Consider the following 17,036-nt stretch of genomic DNA (forward strand, 5'->3'; position numbering starts at 1 on the left):
CCATTGAATGTCTTTTTAAGGTTATTTTTGTCCTTACTGTCTACTGAGGATTCATTAATATTTATTGTGTATGAATTTACATGTCTTTTTTAGGTATATATGTAGGACTCAGAGATGCAATGGGGACACTGAAGTGCGATGGTCATGCTGAAATGCGATGGTCCACCCTGAAGTACAATGGTGCTTTCGCTGAAGTGCAATGGTTTTGCATGACGTTTGAATTGTGACGTTTTCATATACAACATGTACACATCAAATACAACATAGATTTGCAGCCAGGATAATAAGTTTTTGTAAATAAAAGATTCAAGAGAACAAAAAACTAGAGGCTCTAAAAAGCCTGTGTCCCTCACCTTGGTCCATGTGAATATTAAACAATGGACACAGATGGATTCATGACAAAATTGTGTTTTGGTGATGGTGATGTGTTTGTAGATCTTACATTACTAAACATTCTTGCTGCTTACAATTATCTCTATCTATAACAGTACTTTCTGTGGAAAATGTTATTGAAAATCTTCAAATTTTAAGAAAATTGTTAAAAATTGACTATGAAGGGCAATAACTCCTTAGGGGGTCAATTGACTATTTTGGTCAGACTGACTTATTTTTAGTTCTTACTTTGCTGTACATTATTGCTGTTTACAGTTTATCTCTATCTATAATAATATTCAAGATAATAACAAAAAAACAGCAAAATTTCCTCAAAATTACCAACTCAGGGGCAGCAACCTAACAACCGATTATCCGATTCATCTGAAAATTTCAGGGCAGATAGATCGTGACCTGATCAACAATTTTACTTCCTCTCAGATTTGCTCTTAATGCTTTGGTTTTTGAGTTATAAGCCAGAAACTGCATTTTACCCCCATGTTCTATTTTTAGCCAAGGTGGCCATCTTGGTTTGTTGGCCGAGTTACCGGACACATTTTTTTAACTAGATACCCAATGATGATCATGGCTAAGTTTGGTTAAATTTGGCACAGTAGTTTCAGAGGAGAAGATTTTTCTAAAAGATTACTAAGATTTACGAAAAATGGTTAAAAATTGACTATAAAGGGCAATAACTCCTAAAGTGGTCAACTGACCATTTTGGTCATGTTGTCGTATTTGTAGATCTTACTTTGCTGAACATTATTGCTGTTTACAGTTTATCTCTATCTATAATAATATTCAAGATAATAACCAAAAACAGCAAAATTTCCTTAAAATTACCATTTCAGGGGCAGCAACCCAACAACGGAATGTCCGATTCATCTGAAAATTACAGGGCAGACAGATCTTGACCTGATGAACAATTTAATTCCTGTCAGATTTGCTCTAAATGCTTTGGTTTTTGAGTTATAAGCCAAAAACTGCATTTTACCCCTATGTTCTATTTTTAGCCATGGCGGCCATCTTGGTTGGTTGGCCGGGTCACCGGACACATCTTTAAATCTAGATACCACAATGATGATTATGGCCAAGTTTGGTTAAATTTGGCCCAGTAGTTTCAGAGGAGAAGATTTTTCTAAAAGATTACTGAGATTTACGAAAAATGGTTAAAAATTGACTATAAAGGGCAATAACTCCTAAAGTGGTCAACTGACCATTTTGGTCATGTTGTCGTATTTGTAGATCTTACTTTGCTGAACATTATTGCTGTTTACAGTTTATCTCTATCTATAATAATATTCAAGATAATAACCAAAAACAGCAAAATTTCCTTAAAATTACCATTTCAGGGGCAGCAACCCAACAACGGAATGTCCGATTCATCTGAAAATTTCAGGGCAGACAGATCTTGACCTGATGAACAATTTTATTCAGTCAGATTTGCTCTAAATGCTTTGGTTTTTGAGTTATAAGCCAAAAACTGCATTTTACCCCTATGTTCTATTTTTAGCCATGGCAGCCATCTTGGTTGGTTGGCCGGGTCACCGGACACATTTTTAAATCTAGATACCACAATGATGATTATGGCCAAGTTTGGTTAAATTTGGCCCAGTAGTTTCAGAGGAGAAGATTTTTCTAAAAGATTACTAAGATTTACGAAAAATGGTTAAAAATTGACTATAAAGGGCAATAACTCCTAAAGTGGTCAACTGACCATTTTGGTCATGTTGACTTATTTGTAGATCTTACTTTGCTGAACATTATTGCTGTTTACAGTTTATCTCTATCTATAATAATATTCAAGATAATAACCAAAAACAGCAAAATTTCCTTAAAATTACCATTTCAGGGGCAGCAACCCAACAACGGAATGTCCGATTCATCTGAAAATTTCAGGGCAGATAGATCTTGACCTGATGAACAATTTTACTGTGTGTCAGATTTGCTCTAAATGCTTTGGTTTTTGAGTTATAAGCCAAAAACTGCATTTTACCCCTATGTTCTATTTTTAGCCATGGCGGCCATTTTGGTTGGTTGGCCGGGTCACCGGACACATTTTTTAAACTAGATACCCCAATGATGATTGTGGCCAAGTTTGGTTAAATTTGGCCCAGTAGTTTCAGAGGAGAAGATTTTTGTAAAAGTTAAAGCAGGACGACGACGGGCCAGGTGAGCTAAAAATGAAAAAAAAGTAATGCAGAATTCAAATCCCAAGCACATTTGAGCAGTGCTGGCAGATATGACAAAAAGTTTCAAAGCTATGTCAAATCAGCACAAAGATGAACTAACCAGTGTTCGGAAGAATGCTGCAAACCATTTTGTACGACAAAAAATGTCTTGGTCTCAATATTAATTTGACTTCTCTTCAAGTATGCTTTACACGAATTTGTGTGGACATTTTGATGATTACTTACTACCATTATCAATGTTTTTACTATATCAATTTGATTTGTAAGAACACCGTCACTGTAGCCTTATTTTATTGTGGTTACAGTGTTTAACTTAATTTCTACAAAATGTTAGGCCGAAATTAACCTGACTGATCCCTACGTGTACTTCCCTATTTAGTAAAACTTAATGCCACCTTTACTACAGCTGTGGCATATCAAAGTATATAAATTCCCTATAGGCTTGTATGCAGACTTTAAACTATGTGGTATGGGCTTTGCTCATTGTTGAAGACTGTATGTTGACCTATAGTTGTTAATTTCTGAGTCATTGGGTCTCTTGTGGAGAGTTGTCTCATTGGCAATCATACCATATCTTCTTTTTTTTATATTGTACCCAAATCTCATTTGTTCACATCCATCTGAGATTTAAGATGTGTTTACAATCTCGTTTTAACAAAGGTATGAAAGAAAATCATTAAGTGATTTTGTTTAAAAATTTATTTTATTTTTACTTCCCTATAAATAAATGTATTCTACAGCTACTGGCAATCATAAGTTTGCCCACATTTTATACATGTTGACATAAAGTTAAAAAAATATGTGGACACATATCAATGTCATAATTTATAATCAGCCAATTATACATGAATAAAATCAGTCTTATATTTGCAAGATGACAATTTCAATATACTGTAAATTCAGAAATTATTGCCTGCTTTTATATTTTGAAATTTTGTCGTTTTAGTCTAAAGTGTTATTTGTGATATTGAGCAAAATCCTGTTTAATGATATACAAAATTTTAAAATGCGAGTTTTAATTATTGCGATTATAACCCTGTCGCATTTTTCGCAATAATTTCTGAATTGACAGTAATTTAATCAAATCATCTACAAATTGGTTAAGCTCTTCATCCCTCTATAGTTACCTCTGACTATCAAACATTGAGAATGGCATGACTATTTACAAATAATGACTAAGTAAAAAGGTTTTTTGTGGTTTTGTTAATTTTTGCACCTTTTAGGTATACAAGCAAAGTCTGAACTGAAGGCCATAGTGAGCTAGTGGTGGATCCAGAAATTATCATAAGGGATGGGGGAAGGGGGGATGCACTGACTGCCTTAGAGGGGACTGCTCTGGTTATGCTTCAGTGATTCCCTAATCAATCAACCAAACTTTTCCCATAAAAGGAGGGGCCCAGGTTCCTGGAAAAAAACTTATAGGTTCGCCTCTGTGAGCATGGTGAGCTATCAATCATTACCCTTGAAATTTTTTTAAATTTGCAGTTTTTCATCTATATATAGAAAGATTGACAATGCTTCAAATAAAAACTTGGCCCAGCCATTACACATGATTAAAACACAAACTTAAAGGTGAATATAAAAATATTTTATGAGCACATGAATATTCTTGTCAGAAGCAGTGGTTTATTTAATTTACTGTGATTTCATAAATGGCCTTAAGGGAGCATTTTATTTGACTTACAGAACTCAAGGAAACAAATGTTAACGTATTACCAATGTTATTTCAACTGATCTGGCGGAGCTTATGTTTTAATTTGCATAAGAACAGTCTACATGGTCTATTTGAAGATGTGTGTGATAAGGATGATTACCGTTATAATTATCATTGAATTCTAATCACCTATCAGTGTCATCAAACACATATACAAAAGAAGTGAGTGTATGATATCAGACGAATAACTGGACACTTAATGTGGTAGACCTTGGTTCAGGGAGATAACTCTTTAAATCAATTATGTGTTTGTTAAAGTCAAGTTTCATCATTGTTTTTCAAGCATTTACCTGAAACAGATTGGAAATAATCTATGTAACCTTGAAGCTTAGAATATATTTATGAAAACGGTTGACACAAACGTACTGATGATTTTAAGAGTTATTTTCCTTAACCTAGGTCTACCTTCTTAATTGATGAGTTTATCCCAAACTCCTGTCTATAGATGGACTGGTCTTAAATAAGCTAACTTCTTAACTCGTGCCTGGTCAAGTGAAATAAATCAAGTAATAGTTATGTTTCAAAATAAGAAATTTATATTGCATTCAGAAAAAAACCCAGACATTTTCCACTTAATGGGAAATAACCATTTTTTCAAAGGGGCATAACATATGATGGTTGCCTAGATTAAAACATCAACACGTTTTAACAAAATTATCATCATGAAACTATCATAGTTTTCTGTACATTAATTCTTTATAATCTGAACAATTTGACTTGTAATTTTAATCACTATTTTTATTATTTTTAAATGTCATAATTTAAATTTTTTTTTTTGTAAAAAATAAATCTTACTTAATATCTTATAATCATAAATTCATAAATGATTGCAGACAACCCTTTATTGATGAGTGGGCACATAAAGGGAAAAAGATTACATTGAAATTTTCTTTAAAAAACATAAAATAAGTTTAAATTGTTACATTATATGATATGATATGCAAATTTTGACTATATTTCTTATCAACAAAATTTGAATAAGCTAATTTACAATTTTATGTACAGTCAAAAGTTAAAAGCTGCCATATTTTTGTCTTTATTGAGAAGTTCATATATAGCACTTCTTCCATAATTCCGGATCCATGTGCTTGGGTAAAGCTTCTATCGGCTCCATATTGTCATCATCTGTAAACATAAAGAAATGGCATTACTGACATTGAAAAGATGTGGACGTTCATGCCATAAAATAAGGCGTTCTAATTTTTTCAAACAGAAATATTTCACATGTAAGAAATTAAAATAAGTATGAATAAATTACAACACTACTACAACATTGATTTTAACGTGAAGCAGAACTAGATTGGAAATAACTTGTCTACACAGAAAGTAATGCCAAATCTTAATGTTTTAAAGCATAGATACTCACCGTAGATTTTTCTAGAACTTTTGTCATTCTTAATTATAAATATCTTAATCTCTCTAATTTCTCACATCTCAAAACTATTTGGCTGGCACATATTAATTCTTTGTGAAAATCTTGAAATATATTGGACTTGAACACGCATACCATAGTTTGTGGACATACATGTATTCTATCGAGATCTTCTCTTATTTGTGCAGAGACACCTAAGTAATTACAAGCTAGCCAGAGATGTGTCTGGTTTATTTATTGATTATAATCTGGCATATGATGTGTTATCTTGTTAAGCTAATATACCCCCCCCCCCTTTTTCTTTTTATTAATTTTGCTTGCATATTTGTCATTCTTGTAAAGGGAAGCAATTTATCATTCCATGAACAATACAAACCAAGGTGACTCAAAATACAATGTATCACAATTCTTCAGGGAAAAGTGGCACTGGTAACACATTTATATGCACTGTCAAGATTGTTGTAAATCTAAGAAACTTGTTTCTCAAACATTCAAACTCCATGTAAAAATTTCTCTTTTTTTTATATCTTCATTCTCTTCATAAAAATAACTAAATGTGATATTATTACCAGCTTTCCACAAAGGAAATGTCTCAGAAATTAAGGTATATAGAAAATATTTTTTCTGAGACATTGCCTGTGGCTTTCCAAAAGTGACCAAAGGATATTGATATTATAGGCAGGTATATGTCATCACACAGCCTTCAACAACGGACAAAACCCCCATCTTAAAGTAAGCAATCAAGGGCCCAAGCACAGTCTGTACCAATTTTTTTTACCACTACTAAAGTCCACTAGTCTCAAGACATATATTCCATCATTTTTCTTATGTGTCTAAACAAAGTTTTGCAAAAATTTACTAGTCTGAATAAATTTTTCTTATCTGGGGCATCAGACTAGTAGCTAACAGTGAAGATTGTATCACGATCAAATGTGAAACATTTAAAACGAGAAATTAACTGCCTGATTTATGATTATAAAAAAAATAAAATAAAAAATGTATAAGAGAGCAACCAATGATCACCACTTATAGGCTTCAGTGACTTACAAAGTAAGTTATACTGACAGGTGTATGAATTATGAGTATTTTAATTTGCTCATTAGACTTTTTGTGAAGAGTCTCAGACTTTGTAAAGGATCTTTTTTAAGCCTTTCTGAATTATGCTTTTTGTCTATCATACCTATCATACTTTTTGTCTATCATGCCTATTATACTTTTTGTCTATCATGCCTATCATACTTTTTGTCTATCATGCCTATCATACTTTTTGTCTATCATACCTATCATACTTTTGTCTATCATGCCTATCATACCCTATCATACTTTTTGTCTATCATACCTATCATACTTTTTGTCTATCATGCCTATCATACCCTATCATACTTTTTGTCTATCATACCTATCATACTTTTTGTCTATCATGCCTATCATACTTTTTGTCTATCATGCCTATCATACTTTTTGTCTATCATACCTATCATACCTTCTGCTGTGGTTTTTTTCTATGGTCGGGTTGTTGTCTCTTTGGCACATTCCCCATTTCCAATCTCAATTTTATTTTTGTCTATCATACCTATCATACTTTTTGTCTATCATGCCTATCATACTTTTTGTCTATCATGCTGGTTGTTCATTTAAACAATATAAACACATTAAAAAAATCGACCACATTCATTATTAAGAATATCATCCTTAAAATCCTATTTCATCTCATAGAATGAGTCCAAAATCTTTTACAAATGTAATTAATCCCCCAAAAATACTTGTGTGTAATATATGTAATCCCTTCATCCATCTTGAAGAGCCATAACTCTTTCGAATTGTTGGGATAAAGTCAAATTTGAAGATTGTGGCCTTTAACCTACTGTAATTTCAGAAATTATTGAGATGTTTTTATTATTGTAAATAATGTGACAGAGTTGTAAACCCAATAATTTAAACTTGCATTTTAAAATATAATATATATTTTTATATGAATTAAACATTGTTTGATTGATTGTTGGTTGCTTAACGTCCAGTGACAAATATTTCATGCATATTCAGGACGAGAACAAGTTCACAATAAATACATGAAATACAATAGGTAGGTCTTGTCATAATCATGATGGTCAGGGAAATTTCGACTGCCACTGGAAAATGAGGGTATAATGGATAGGGACAGGCCCTCAAAGAGTTGTTGTAAGGGTTCTTAACGTGCAAAGAGCGTGGCACTCTCTTTACACGAGAAATCGCATTTAAAGACCAAACAGCCGTTTGTTTATGCCCATCAACTAACGCAACTTGGTAGTGACATAAAAGCTCTATGACGTTGTTTCTAGCAATAAAAAAACGTCAAATTATAATGTCCTATTTCGCGTTTTTCACGGATTCCAACATGGTGTACGCTTAAAAATAAGTCCTTCAAGAAAAGAGGAATTAAGCTGATATCTTGTTGAAATTTAGCACAAATGGACACAAAAGATACTACACTATATTTAACCTTCTTTCTTATAAAAATAATAAAATATAAATTTTGATATCAACTTTTTGCATTTGCTCTGATCTACAAATGTACATATATTTTTTTTTTTATTCTTTCACATGCGTAGATTTTGTCTTATATTTGTGCCAATCTGCATTAAATTAATTTTATTCTTTCACCTGCGTAATTTTTTCTTTCATTTGCGCCGATTGTGTAATACAGGTTTAAATAAGATCTATAGGTGAAAGTTATTTTAATGCTCAATTTATGGGCATTGTGTTTTCTGGTATGTGCGTCCATCTGTCCCGCTTCAGATTAAAGTTCTTGGTTAAAGTTTTTGATCAAGCTGGTTTTTAATGAAGTTGAAGTCCTATCAACTTAAATTTAGAACACTTGTTCCTTATGATATGATCCTTCTAGTTTTAATGTAAATTTTTCAAATATTTCAAAAGTTAAGTATTCAGAAGGTCAGGCCGATAAACAATTATTCCTAGAAGTTTTGACATACTGGCAACGTATGCATGAAACTGATGTCTGGATGATTCTCGTAAAATAATGTCCGATCTTACAATGAAGTTAAAATTTATTTAAACTGCTTATTTGACAAAATATTATAGTAAAAATAAAATTATGACAAAGGGTTATTGTCGTTTGTCATTTGTTTCATTTCAAATTGTATTAAAGGGAAATGATAAACATTTCTCCTGATTTCACTGTAGCTTAAAGCTAATTTCCTACTGTATGTAGATCAACACTTTGGTTAGCTTGCTTGCTTTGTTTGTATATTTTGTATATTATTATATTTTGATAACGTCCAATTGAATTTAAATATCATATATACAGGTTTACATACCAATATATGAAGATGTCAATAATCTTAATTACAAAGCTTGAATAAAAATTTATACAAAGCAAGGAAGCCAACCAAAGTTTTACCCTACATGCATTAGGAAATTAGCTGTAAGGCAAAACATATTAATAAAATTAATACTTAGCGAATGTGAATTAAAATCAAAATTTTCGGTGTTTAAAACTAAATTGTTGTAAATTTATCTTATAACCAGGTGCTCCGCAGGGCGCAGCTTTATACGACCGCAGAGGTCGAACCCTGAACAGTTGGGGCAAGTATGGACAAAACATTCAAGCATGATACAGCTCTGAATTTGGATTGTGATCAAATTTTTGACATTACATGGTTTTTTTTTACACAAAACAAATGCCAAGATTTTACAAATCAATTAAAGATTTCTTCTTCAAACTTTTTAAATCTAAAATTAAATAGTTGACACAGCATAGGTTTCTGACACAGAATGAATGTGGTCTAATGAACTTAAAAGGTTTTTTTTGCCTTTGAGCAAATCACTATGCTGTTGAATATTAATCCTCTCAAAAAAATGTTTGAAGAAATTTTCTTTTTATTTATGAAATCTGAAATGAGAAAAATTTAACCCCCCCCCTTTTTTTTTTCACATCCCCGTTTCCCTTTTTCAAAACTGATATCAATTCAAATTTCTAATGGAGTTTGCAACAATAACTACTCATTTAAATACATCATAAAATATTAAGATGTAAAAAAACTGCTTGTTATCACTGAATGGTAAAGATTATTTAAATTTATCAGTTGGTAGTAAAAAGTGTATATACATTGTATATTGTATATAACAAAGATTTAAGTTGATTCTGGACAAAGAAAGATAACTCCAATTAAAAAAAATTCTTGCTATTGCACAAATAGGATATTTCTTGCTTACTATTCTGGACAAAGAAAGATAACTCTAATTAAAAAAAAATTTGCTATTTCACAATATTGTGCAATTAGATATTTCTTGCCATTGCACAATACTGTGCAATTGAAAAGACTTGCTATTGCACAATACTTAATATAATAATTTTAGATCCTGATTTGGACCAACTTGAAAACTGGGCCCATAATCAAAAATCTAAGTACATGTTTAGATTCAGCATATCAAAGAGGCCCAAGAATTCAATTTTTGTTAAAATCAAACTTAGTTTAATTTTGGACCCTTTGGACTTTAATGTAGAATTTGAAATTTGAAAACAGGACCAAAAATGAAGAATCTACATACACAGTTAGATTTGGCATATCAAAGAACCCCAAGGATTCAATTTTTGATGAAATCAAACAAAGTTTAATTTTGGACCCTTTGGACCTTAATGTAGACCAATTTGAAAACTGGACCAAAAAAACTTCAATAATCAAGAATCTAAGTACATTTTTAGATTCAACATATCAAAGAACCCAACCGATTCATTTTTTGTCAAAATCAAACTAAGTTTAATTTTGGACCCTTTGGACCTTAATGTAGACCAATTTAAAAACGGGACCAAAAGTTGAGAATCTACATATACAGTTAGATTCGGCATATCAAAGAACCCCAATTATTCAATTTTGATGAAATCAAACAAAGTTTAATTTTGGACCCTTTGGGCCCCTTTTTCCTAAACTGTTGGGACCAAAACTCCCAAAATCAATACCAACCTTCCTTTTATGGTCATAAGCCTTGTGTTTAAATTTCATAGATTTGTATTTACTTATACTAACTTTATAGTGCGAAAACCAAGAAAAATGCTTATTTGGGTCCCTTTTTGGCCCCTAATTCCTAATCTGTTGGGTCCTAAACTCCCAAAATAAATACCAACCTTCCTTTTGTGGTCATAAACATTGTGTTTAAATTTCATAGATTTCCATTTACTTAACCTAAGGTTATTGTGCAAAAACCAAGAAAAATGCTTATTTGGGCCCTTTATTGGCCCCTTATTCCTAAACTATTGAAACCAAAACTCCCAAAATCAATCCCAATCTTTCTTTTGTGGTCATAAACCTTGTGTCAAAATTTCATAGATTTCTATTAACTTAAACTAAAGTTATGGTGCGAAAACCAAGAAAATGCTTATTTGGGCCCTTTTTGGCCCCTTATTCCTAAAATGTTGGGACCAAAACTCCCAAAATCAATACCAACCTTCCTTTTATGGTCATAAACCTTGTGTTAAAATTTCATAGATTTCTATTAACTTTTACTAAAGTTAGAGTGCGAAAACTAAAAGTATTCGGACGCCGGACGACGACGACGACGACGACGACGACGACGACGACGACGACGACGACGACGCAGACGCCAACGTGATAGCAATATAAGACGAAAATTTTTTCAAAATTTGCGGTCGTATAACAAAAACAATTGCTCCAAGAATAATATCCAACATAAAATCTCTCCCTTTCATTTAGCTACAACTATGACCGGAAAGATTGAAAACAAATTTCGATTTTCAATGCCGGCAACAATCTTGTCTTTGTTTTAATTTCCAAAATGACCAATTTAGATTTATAACATTTTATCCTGTTGGAGTAATCTTACTTTGTAGTTTTCAATAGAAAACTTTTTGTATTTTATATTTACTGTCTCGCTTATTCAAAACACGTAAGGTAGTAATAACAGGGATTGCATTCTATGATAGATGTATAATGTTTTAGAATCAAAAACTTTAATTCATTTATTATGCCTATAATTTTAATTTCCATAAATATTACTAATATTCAGAAATAACGAATTCACAAACTAGATGGAATAATTTCTATACGTTAGTCTTAGTCAGGAAAAATAATGGTATAAAGAAGTCAAATGGAAGTCCGCCAATGCTTTTGTATGATAGTCTGTCAACAGTCTTTAATGAGTTCGTTACGGCAAACTTCTGAAATTGACGCGAAAAAAGACACAAACATCTAGTCTGATATAGTCAAATACTCTGTAAGTTAGTGCCATCTTTCATTTCTTTTTTATTTTCAATAATTTTGCTAATGAGGGGCAGAGGACAAAACAGACTTTCCTTACAAAAGCGGCGTGAAAGGTTATTTCAACAATTTTCCATTTCGATGGATGGTGTTTCTGAAGGTTAATGTTGTTTGGCAACAACATCATAAGATCTGATACTGCTACATGCATTTAATCTCTTGTATTACCGGATAATAAAGTAGGTGAATATAGTTGTTAGTCTTGGAAATTTAAATGTGGGTTTCAAACGTCCAATTTGCGATTTTTTTTCAAACATTGCGCCAACAAGGAAAGTTTGTACTATGACGTCAGTTGCAATGTTCTGAAAAAAAACAACTCTTTTCTTCAAAACGAACGAGAAAAACATGAAAATTGCTCATAACTTTTTTGAAAGGTCGGTGACATACACTTTTTTTGCTTTATTTTGAAGAGTACACATTGCACTTTCCTTCTTGAAATTTATATGAATAAATCACTGGTAGATTTTTTTTAATACTGGAAACGTTTTTTTATTTTTATGTTTTATTTTTGGCGAGAATGAAATAAATCATATTTATAAAGATCAAAACAATATGAGTTTTAAACTCTTGAACCTGTATTTGATAGATACAATAAGATAAACATCTTCGTTTTAACGTGAAACAAGAATTTATCTTGTAGGTTTGATATAAGGCCTAAAATAAAATATTGTTTGTTTCCCCAATCCCGACCGACCCTTCAAAATTGGTGCTACTCATCAAATTTTATTGTCAAAACTAAGTCAAATACTATTTTATTCATTTTGGATTTTCAGGCTTGCCAGATCGTCTGATAATACATGTAATATTCAAGCTTTTTGGAAAAATAAAATTATTTCCCTACCTACCTACCCACACCTGGCTTGGCAGGGTCGGGATTGGGGAAACAAACAATATTTTAATTTAGGCCTAAAGGATTTTATTTAGAGTTAAGATAATAAGCAAATATTAGGTTAATATTCAGGAAAACACGAAACTGAGGTTGCTATAGTGACAAAACTTAGTCGGTGAACCCCAATTTTTTTCATCATATTTTGTTCCTCAAATCATGAAATACTTTCACACAAAATTTTAAGGAAAAATCACTGGTAGAAATGAAAAGGCTGTTTGGTCTTTAAGTCTAAAATTACAAAATCGCAATAATAGATGCACACAATAATTTCTGGATTTACAGTTCTTACACTGACTCTTCCTAACCTTATCAAATACAATATTACCACCATAATTAAAAAGTTTTTTTTAAAAGTGGGGGTGTGGCTTAAACTTAAATAAACTTCCAGCACCACAGTACATACCCCTCCAACTCTCCAAGCTCCCTTTAAACTTCCTCTTTCACCTGATAAATTCAAGAAACAAGAACACTTACAGTGTGTGGCATATTTTGGTGCATTATCAGGCAACTCCTGCAAACCTAAATCTACCAGTTCGTCGTCAGAATCTTGCGAAGTACTAGTTACCAAACAACTATCATAAATCTGTAAATATATTTATGTAAATTAGGATTATAAAAAGGTCATATCTATATATATATATATATTTATACATAAGGAAGGTCATATGTCATAACCCCTGTCAATTTGTATGTCATCTACTAAAAGGTCAAGATAAGGACATGTGTTGACAAAAACATATACTCACCTGTAATTTTTTGCTTAAGGTGGTACCCAACACCTTAAGCAAAATTAATTTGGCTCGTTTAATTTTCATAAAATTTTGATCAAGTATTTACTTTGACCCTTTGACAAAAATATAAAAAATTCAAAACATTTGAACCAACCAATTTATCAGAAAAATTTCACTGGTTATATAGCAGTTTGACAAACACTAAGTTTGACCATTGAGAAGCTTGATATTCCCTTTACAACACAACGTAAGTAAAACTTTTAGCTGATTTTACAGAGTTATCTCCCTGTAGTGTTAGGTACCACCTTAAATCTTTCATCAATGATTACTTTTGCTTTTCAATATATTAATGAGTGGCTGAAATGCAATTTAAAAGTTCTTTGCATCTGTCATATTTTCTTCAAAATCAAAAAATGCATTTCTCCCCCTATGTTCTATTTTAGCTATGTTACTTGCATATATTGAAGTTAAAGGAAATAAAATACAAAAATTATACAGGATACTCTGAAACTCATTTGGCTGAAATTGATTCAGCAGTTTCAAAGGTCATGAAGGTGAAGTTAGCAAGTAAATAAACAAATTGTGAATAATAGGGCATTAACTCGTTAAAAAGTCAATTGACAATTTTGGTCATATAAACTTTTGTAGATTCTAACTTGCTGAACATTTTTGATATTTAGTGGACTGTGAAATTTCAGTTAAAAACTCTAATTTGGCATCAAAATTAGACAGAAAATATCATAGGGAACATGTGTACTAAGTATCAAGTTGATTGGACTTCAACCTTATCAAAAATAACTTTGATCAAAAACTTTAACCTGAAGCGGGACAGGTGAACAGACGAATGAACAAACACAAAGACCAAAATAACATAATGCCCATAAATGGAACATAAAAACAGCAAAATTTCCTTAAATTTACCAATTCAGTGGCAGCAACTCAACAATGAGTAATAAGATTGATCTGAAAATTTCAGGGCTGATTGATCTTTACCTGAAGAACCCTTTACCCTATGTCAGATTTGCTCTAAATGCTGTATCTTTTGAGATATAAGTCAACCAGATGCTCCGCAGGGGGCAGCTTTATATGACCACAGAGGTCGAACCCTGAACAGTGTGGGCAAGTATGGACACAACATCCAAGCTGGATACAGCTCTGAATTTGGATTGTGATTAAATAGTTGACACAGCATAGGTTTCTGATACAGAATGAATGTGGTCTAATGAACTTAAATTTTTTTTTTTTGCTTTTGAGCAATTTACTATGCCATGTATGCTGTTGAATATTAATCCTCTCAAAGAAAAAATATTTGAAGGAATTTTCTTTTTAAAATCTGAAATCTGAAATGAGAAAAAAAAATTGACCCGACCCCAATTTGTTTTTCGCTTGCTTTAACCAGAAAAAACACTTGTTTTTTTCCCTTTTAGCCCCTATTTGCTAAATTATTTGAGCAATAACCCCCTTAACCATCCCTTTGAAGTATGGAAACTTGTGGTGTAATTTCAGAGATTTTTATACACTTAAACACAAGTTATAGACTGGAAACTACAACCAGATGCTCCCCAGGACGCAGCTTTATATGACTGCAGAGTTCGAACCCTGAACAGTTGGGGCAAGTATGGAAACAACATTCAAGCTTGATACAGCTCTGAATTTGGATTGTGATTAAATAGTTGACACAACATAGGTTTCAAACACAGAATGAATGTGGTCTAAGAACTTAAACTTAAAAACTTAAAATTTTTAAATTGGACATTTACCTATTATGGTCCAATATCCAAAATCTAAATACATGGTTAGATTCAGCATATCAAAGAACCCCAAGAATTCAATTTTTGTTGAAATCAAACAAAGTTTAATTTTGAACCGTGATTTGGACCAACTTGAAAACTGGGCCCATTATCAAAAATCTAAGTACATGTTTAGATTCAGCATATAAAAGAACCCCCAAGAAATCAATTTTTGTTAAAATCAAACTAAGTTTAATTTTGGACCCTTTGGACCTTAATGTAGACCAATTTGAAAACAGGACCAAAAATAAAGAATATACATACACATTAGATTTGGCATATCAAAGAACCCCAATTATTCAATTTTTGATAAAATCAAACAAAGTTTAATTTTGGACCCTTTGGGCCCCTAATTCCTAAACTGTTTGGACCAAAACTCCCAAAATCAATCCCAACCTTCCTTTTTATGGTCATAAACCTTGTGTTAAAATTTCATAGATTTCTATTTACTTATACTAAAGTTATGGTGCGAAAACCAAGAAAAATGCTTATTTGGGCCCCTTTTTGGCCCCTAATTCCTAAACTGTTGTGACCAAAATTCCCAAAATCAATCCCAACCTTCCTTTTGTGTTCATAAACCTTGTGTTTAAATTTCAAAGATTTCTATTTACTTATACAAAAGTTATAGTGCGAAAACCAATGTGTCTTCAGACGACAACAACGACGCCAACGTCATACCAATATACAAGCGCAAAAATTTTTGGCGGTCATATAAAATGCTTATTTGGGCCCCTTTTTTGGCCCCCAACGTATTGAAACCCCCTTGGAGCAAGAACCCCAAAACTCAATTCCAGCCTTTCCTTTGTACATGTTGTAGTAAGAAACCTTGTGGTACAATGTCAGAGAGATCCAAACAGTTACACACAAGTTCTTGAAACTAGAATAATGCTTGTTGTTGGCCCCTTTTTGGCCCTTAATTCCTAGACTGTTTGACCCTGAAAATAAATCCAAACCGTCTACTAATGGTATTAAACATTGTAGTACAATTTCAGAGCATTTCAAATACTTATACACTACCAATTGTCCTGAAACTAGATAAATGCTTGTTTTGGGCCCCTTTGGGCCGCTTATTCCTAAACCTTTGAAACCATAACCCCAAAATCAATCCCAACCTTTCTTTTGTGATTATAAACATTGTGTTAAAATTTAATTGATTTCTATTTACTAATTCTCAAGTTATTATCCAGAAACCATCTGTCTTCAGACGACTCAGCCGCCGCCGACAACTTGATTCCAATATACGACCAAATGTTTTTTAATTTTTGCGGTCATATAAAAACTGCATTTTACTCCTATGTTCTATTGCTAGCCATGTTTTTTTGACTAGACAGAAAAAAAAACACAAAGTTTATTTTAGATACCCTCAAGATCTTCAGAAGGGTAAGCAAAAAACTGCAAAATTTCCTTAAAAATGAAAATTAACCATTCAGGAGCAACCTAATGGGTGGACTGATTCATTAGAAAATTTCAAGGCAGATAGATCTTAATCTGATTAACATTTTTACCAATGTAAGATTTATCTAATTACTTTAGTTACAGAGATATATATAAACCAAAAACTGCATTTTTACAAATATGTTCTAATTTTAGCCATGTCCACCATCTTGGTTGGCAGGCGGGGTTCATCAGACAAATTATTTAAATTAGATACCCCAATGGTGATTGTGGCCAAGTAGTTTCGAGAAGTACATAATGTAGATTTTT

General features: G+C 32.2%; 1 protein-coding gene across 1 annotated transcript in view; it reads right to left on the minus strand.

Annotated features, from left to right (window-relative positions):
- Positions 1-3,245: 3,245 nt before the first annotated feature.
- LOC143083899 (uncharacterized) overlaps positions 3,246-17,036 on the minus strand; it is a 32,374-nt gene continuing 18,583 nt past the window's right edge. Inside the window, exons 7-8 of the mRNA XM_076260296.1 lie at positions 13,286-13,394; positions 3,246-5,403 (exon numbers count right to left, since the gene is read on the minus strand). Of these exons, the coding sequence (XP_076116411.1) occupies positions 5,327-5,403; positions 13,286-13,394 (186 nt within the window). The 3' untranslated portion in view covers positions 3,246-5,326. The remainder of the gene's footprint in view (positions 5,404-13,285; positions 13,395-17,036) is intronic.

The sequence above is a fragment of the Mytilus galloprovincialis genome, chromosome 7 (assembly GCF_965363235.1).
Source record: "Mytilus galloprovincialis chromosome 7, xbMytGall1.hap1.1, whole genome shotgun sequence".
NCBI lineage: Eukaryota > Metazoa > Mollusca > Bivalvia > Mytilida > Mytilidae > Mytilus > Mytilus galloprovincialis.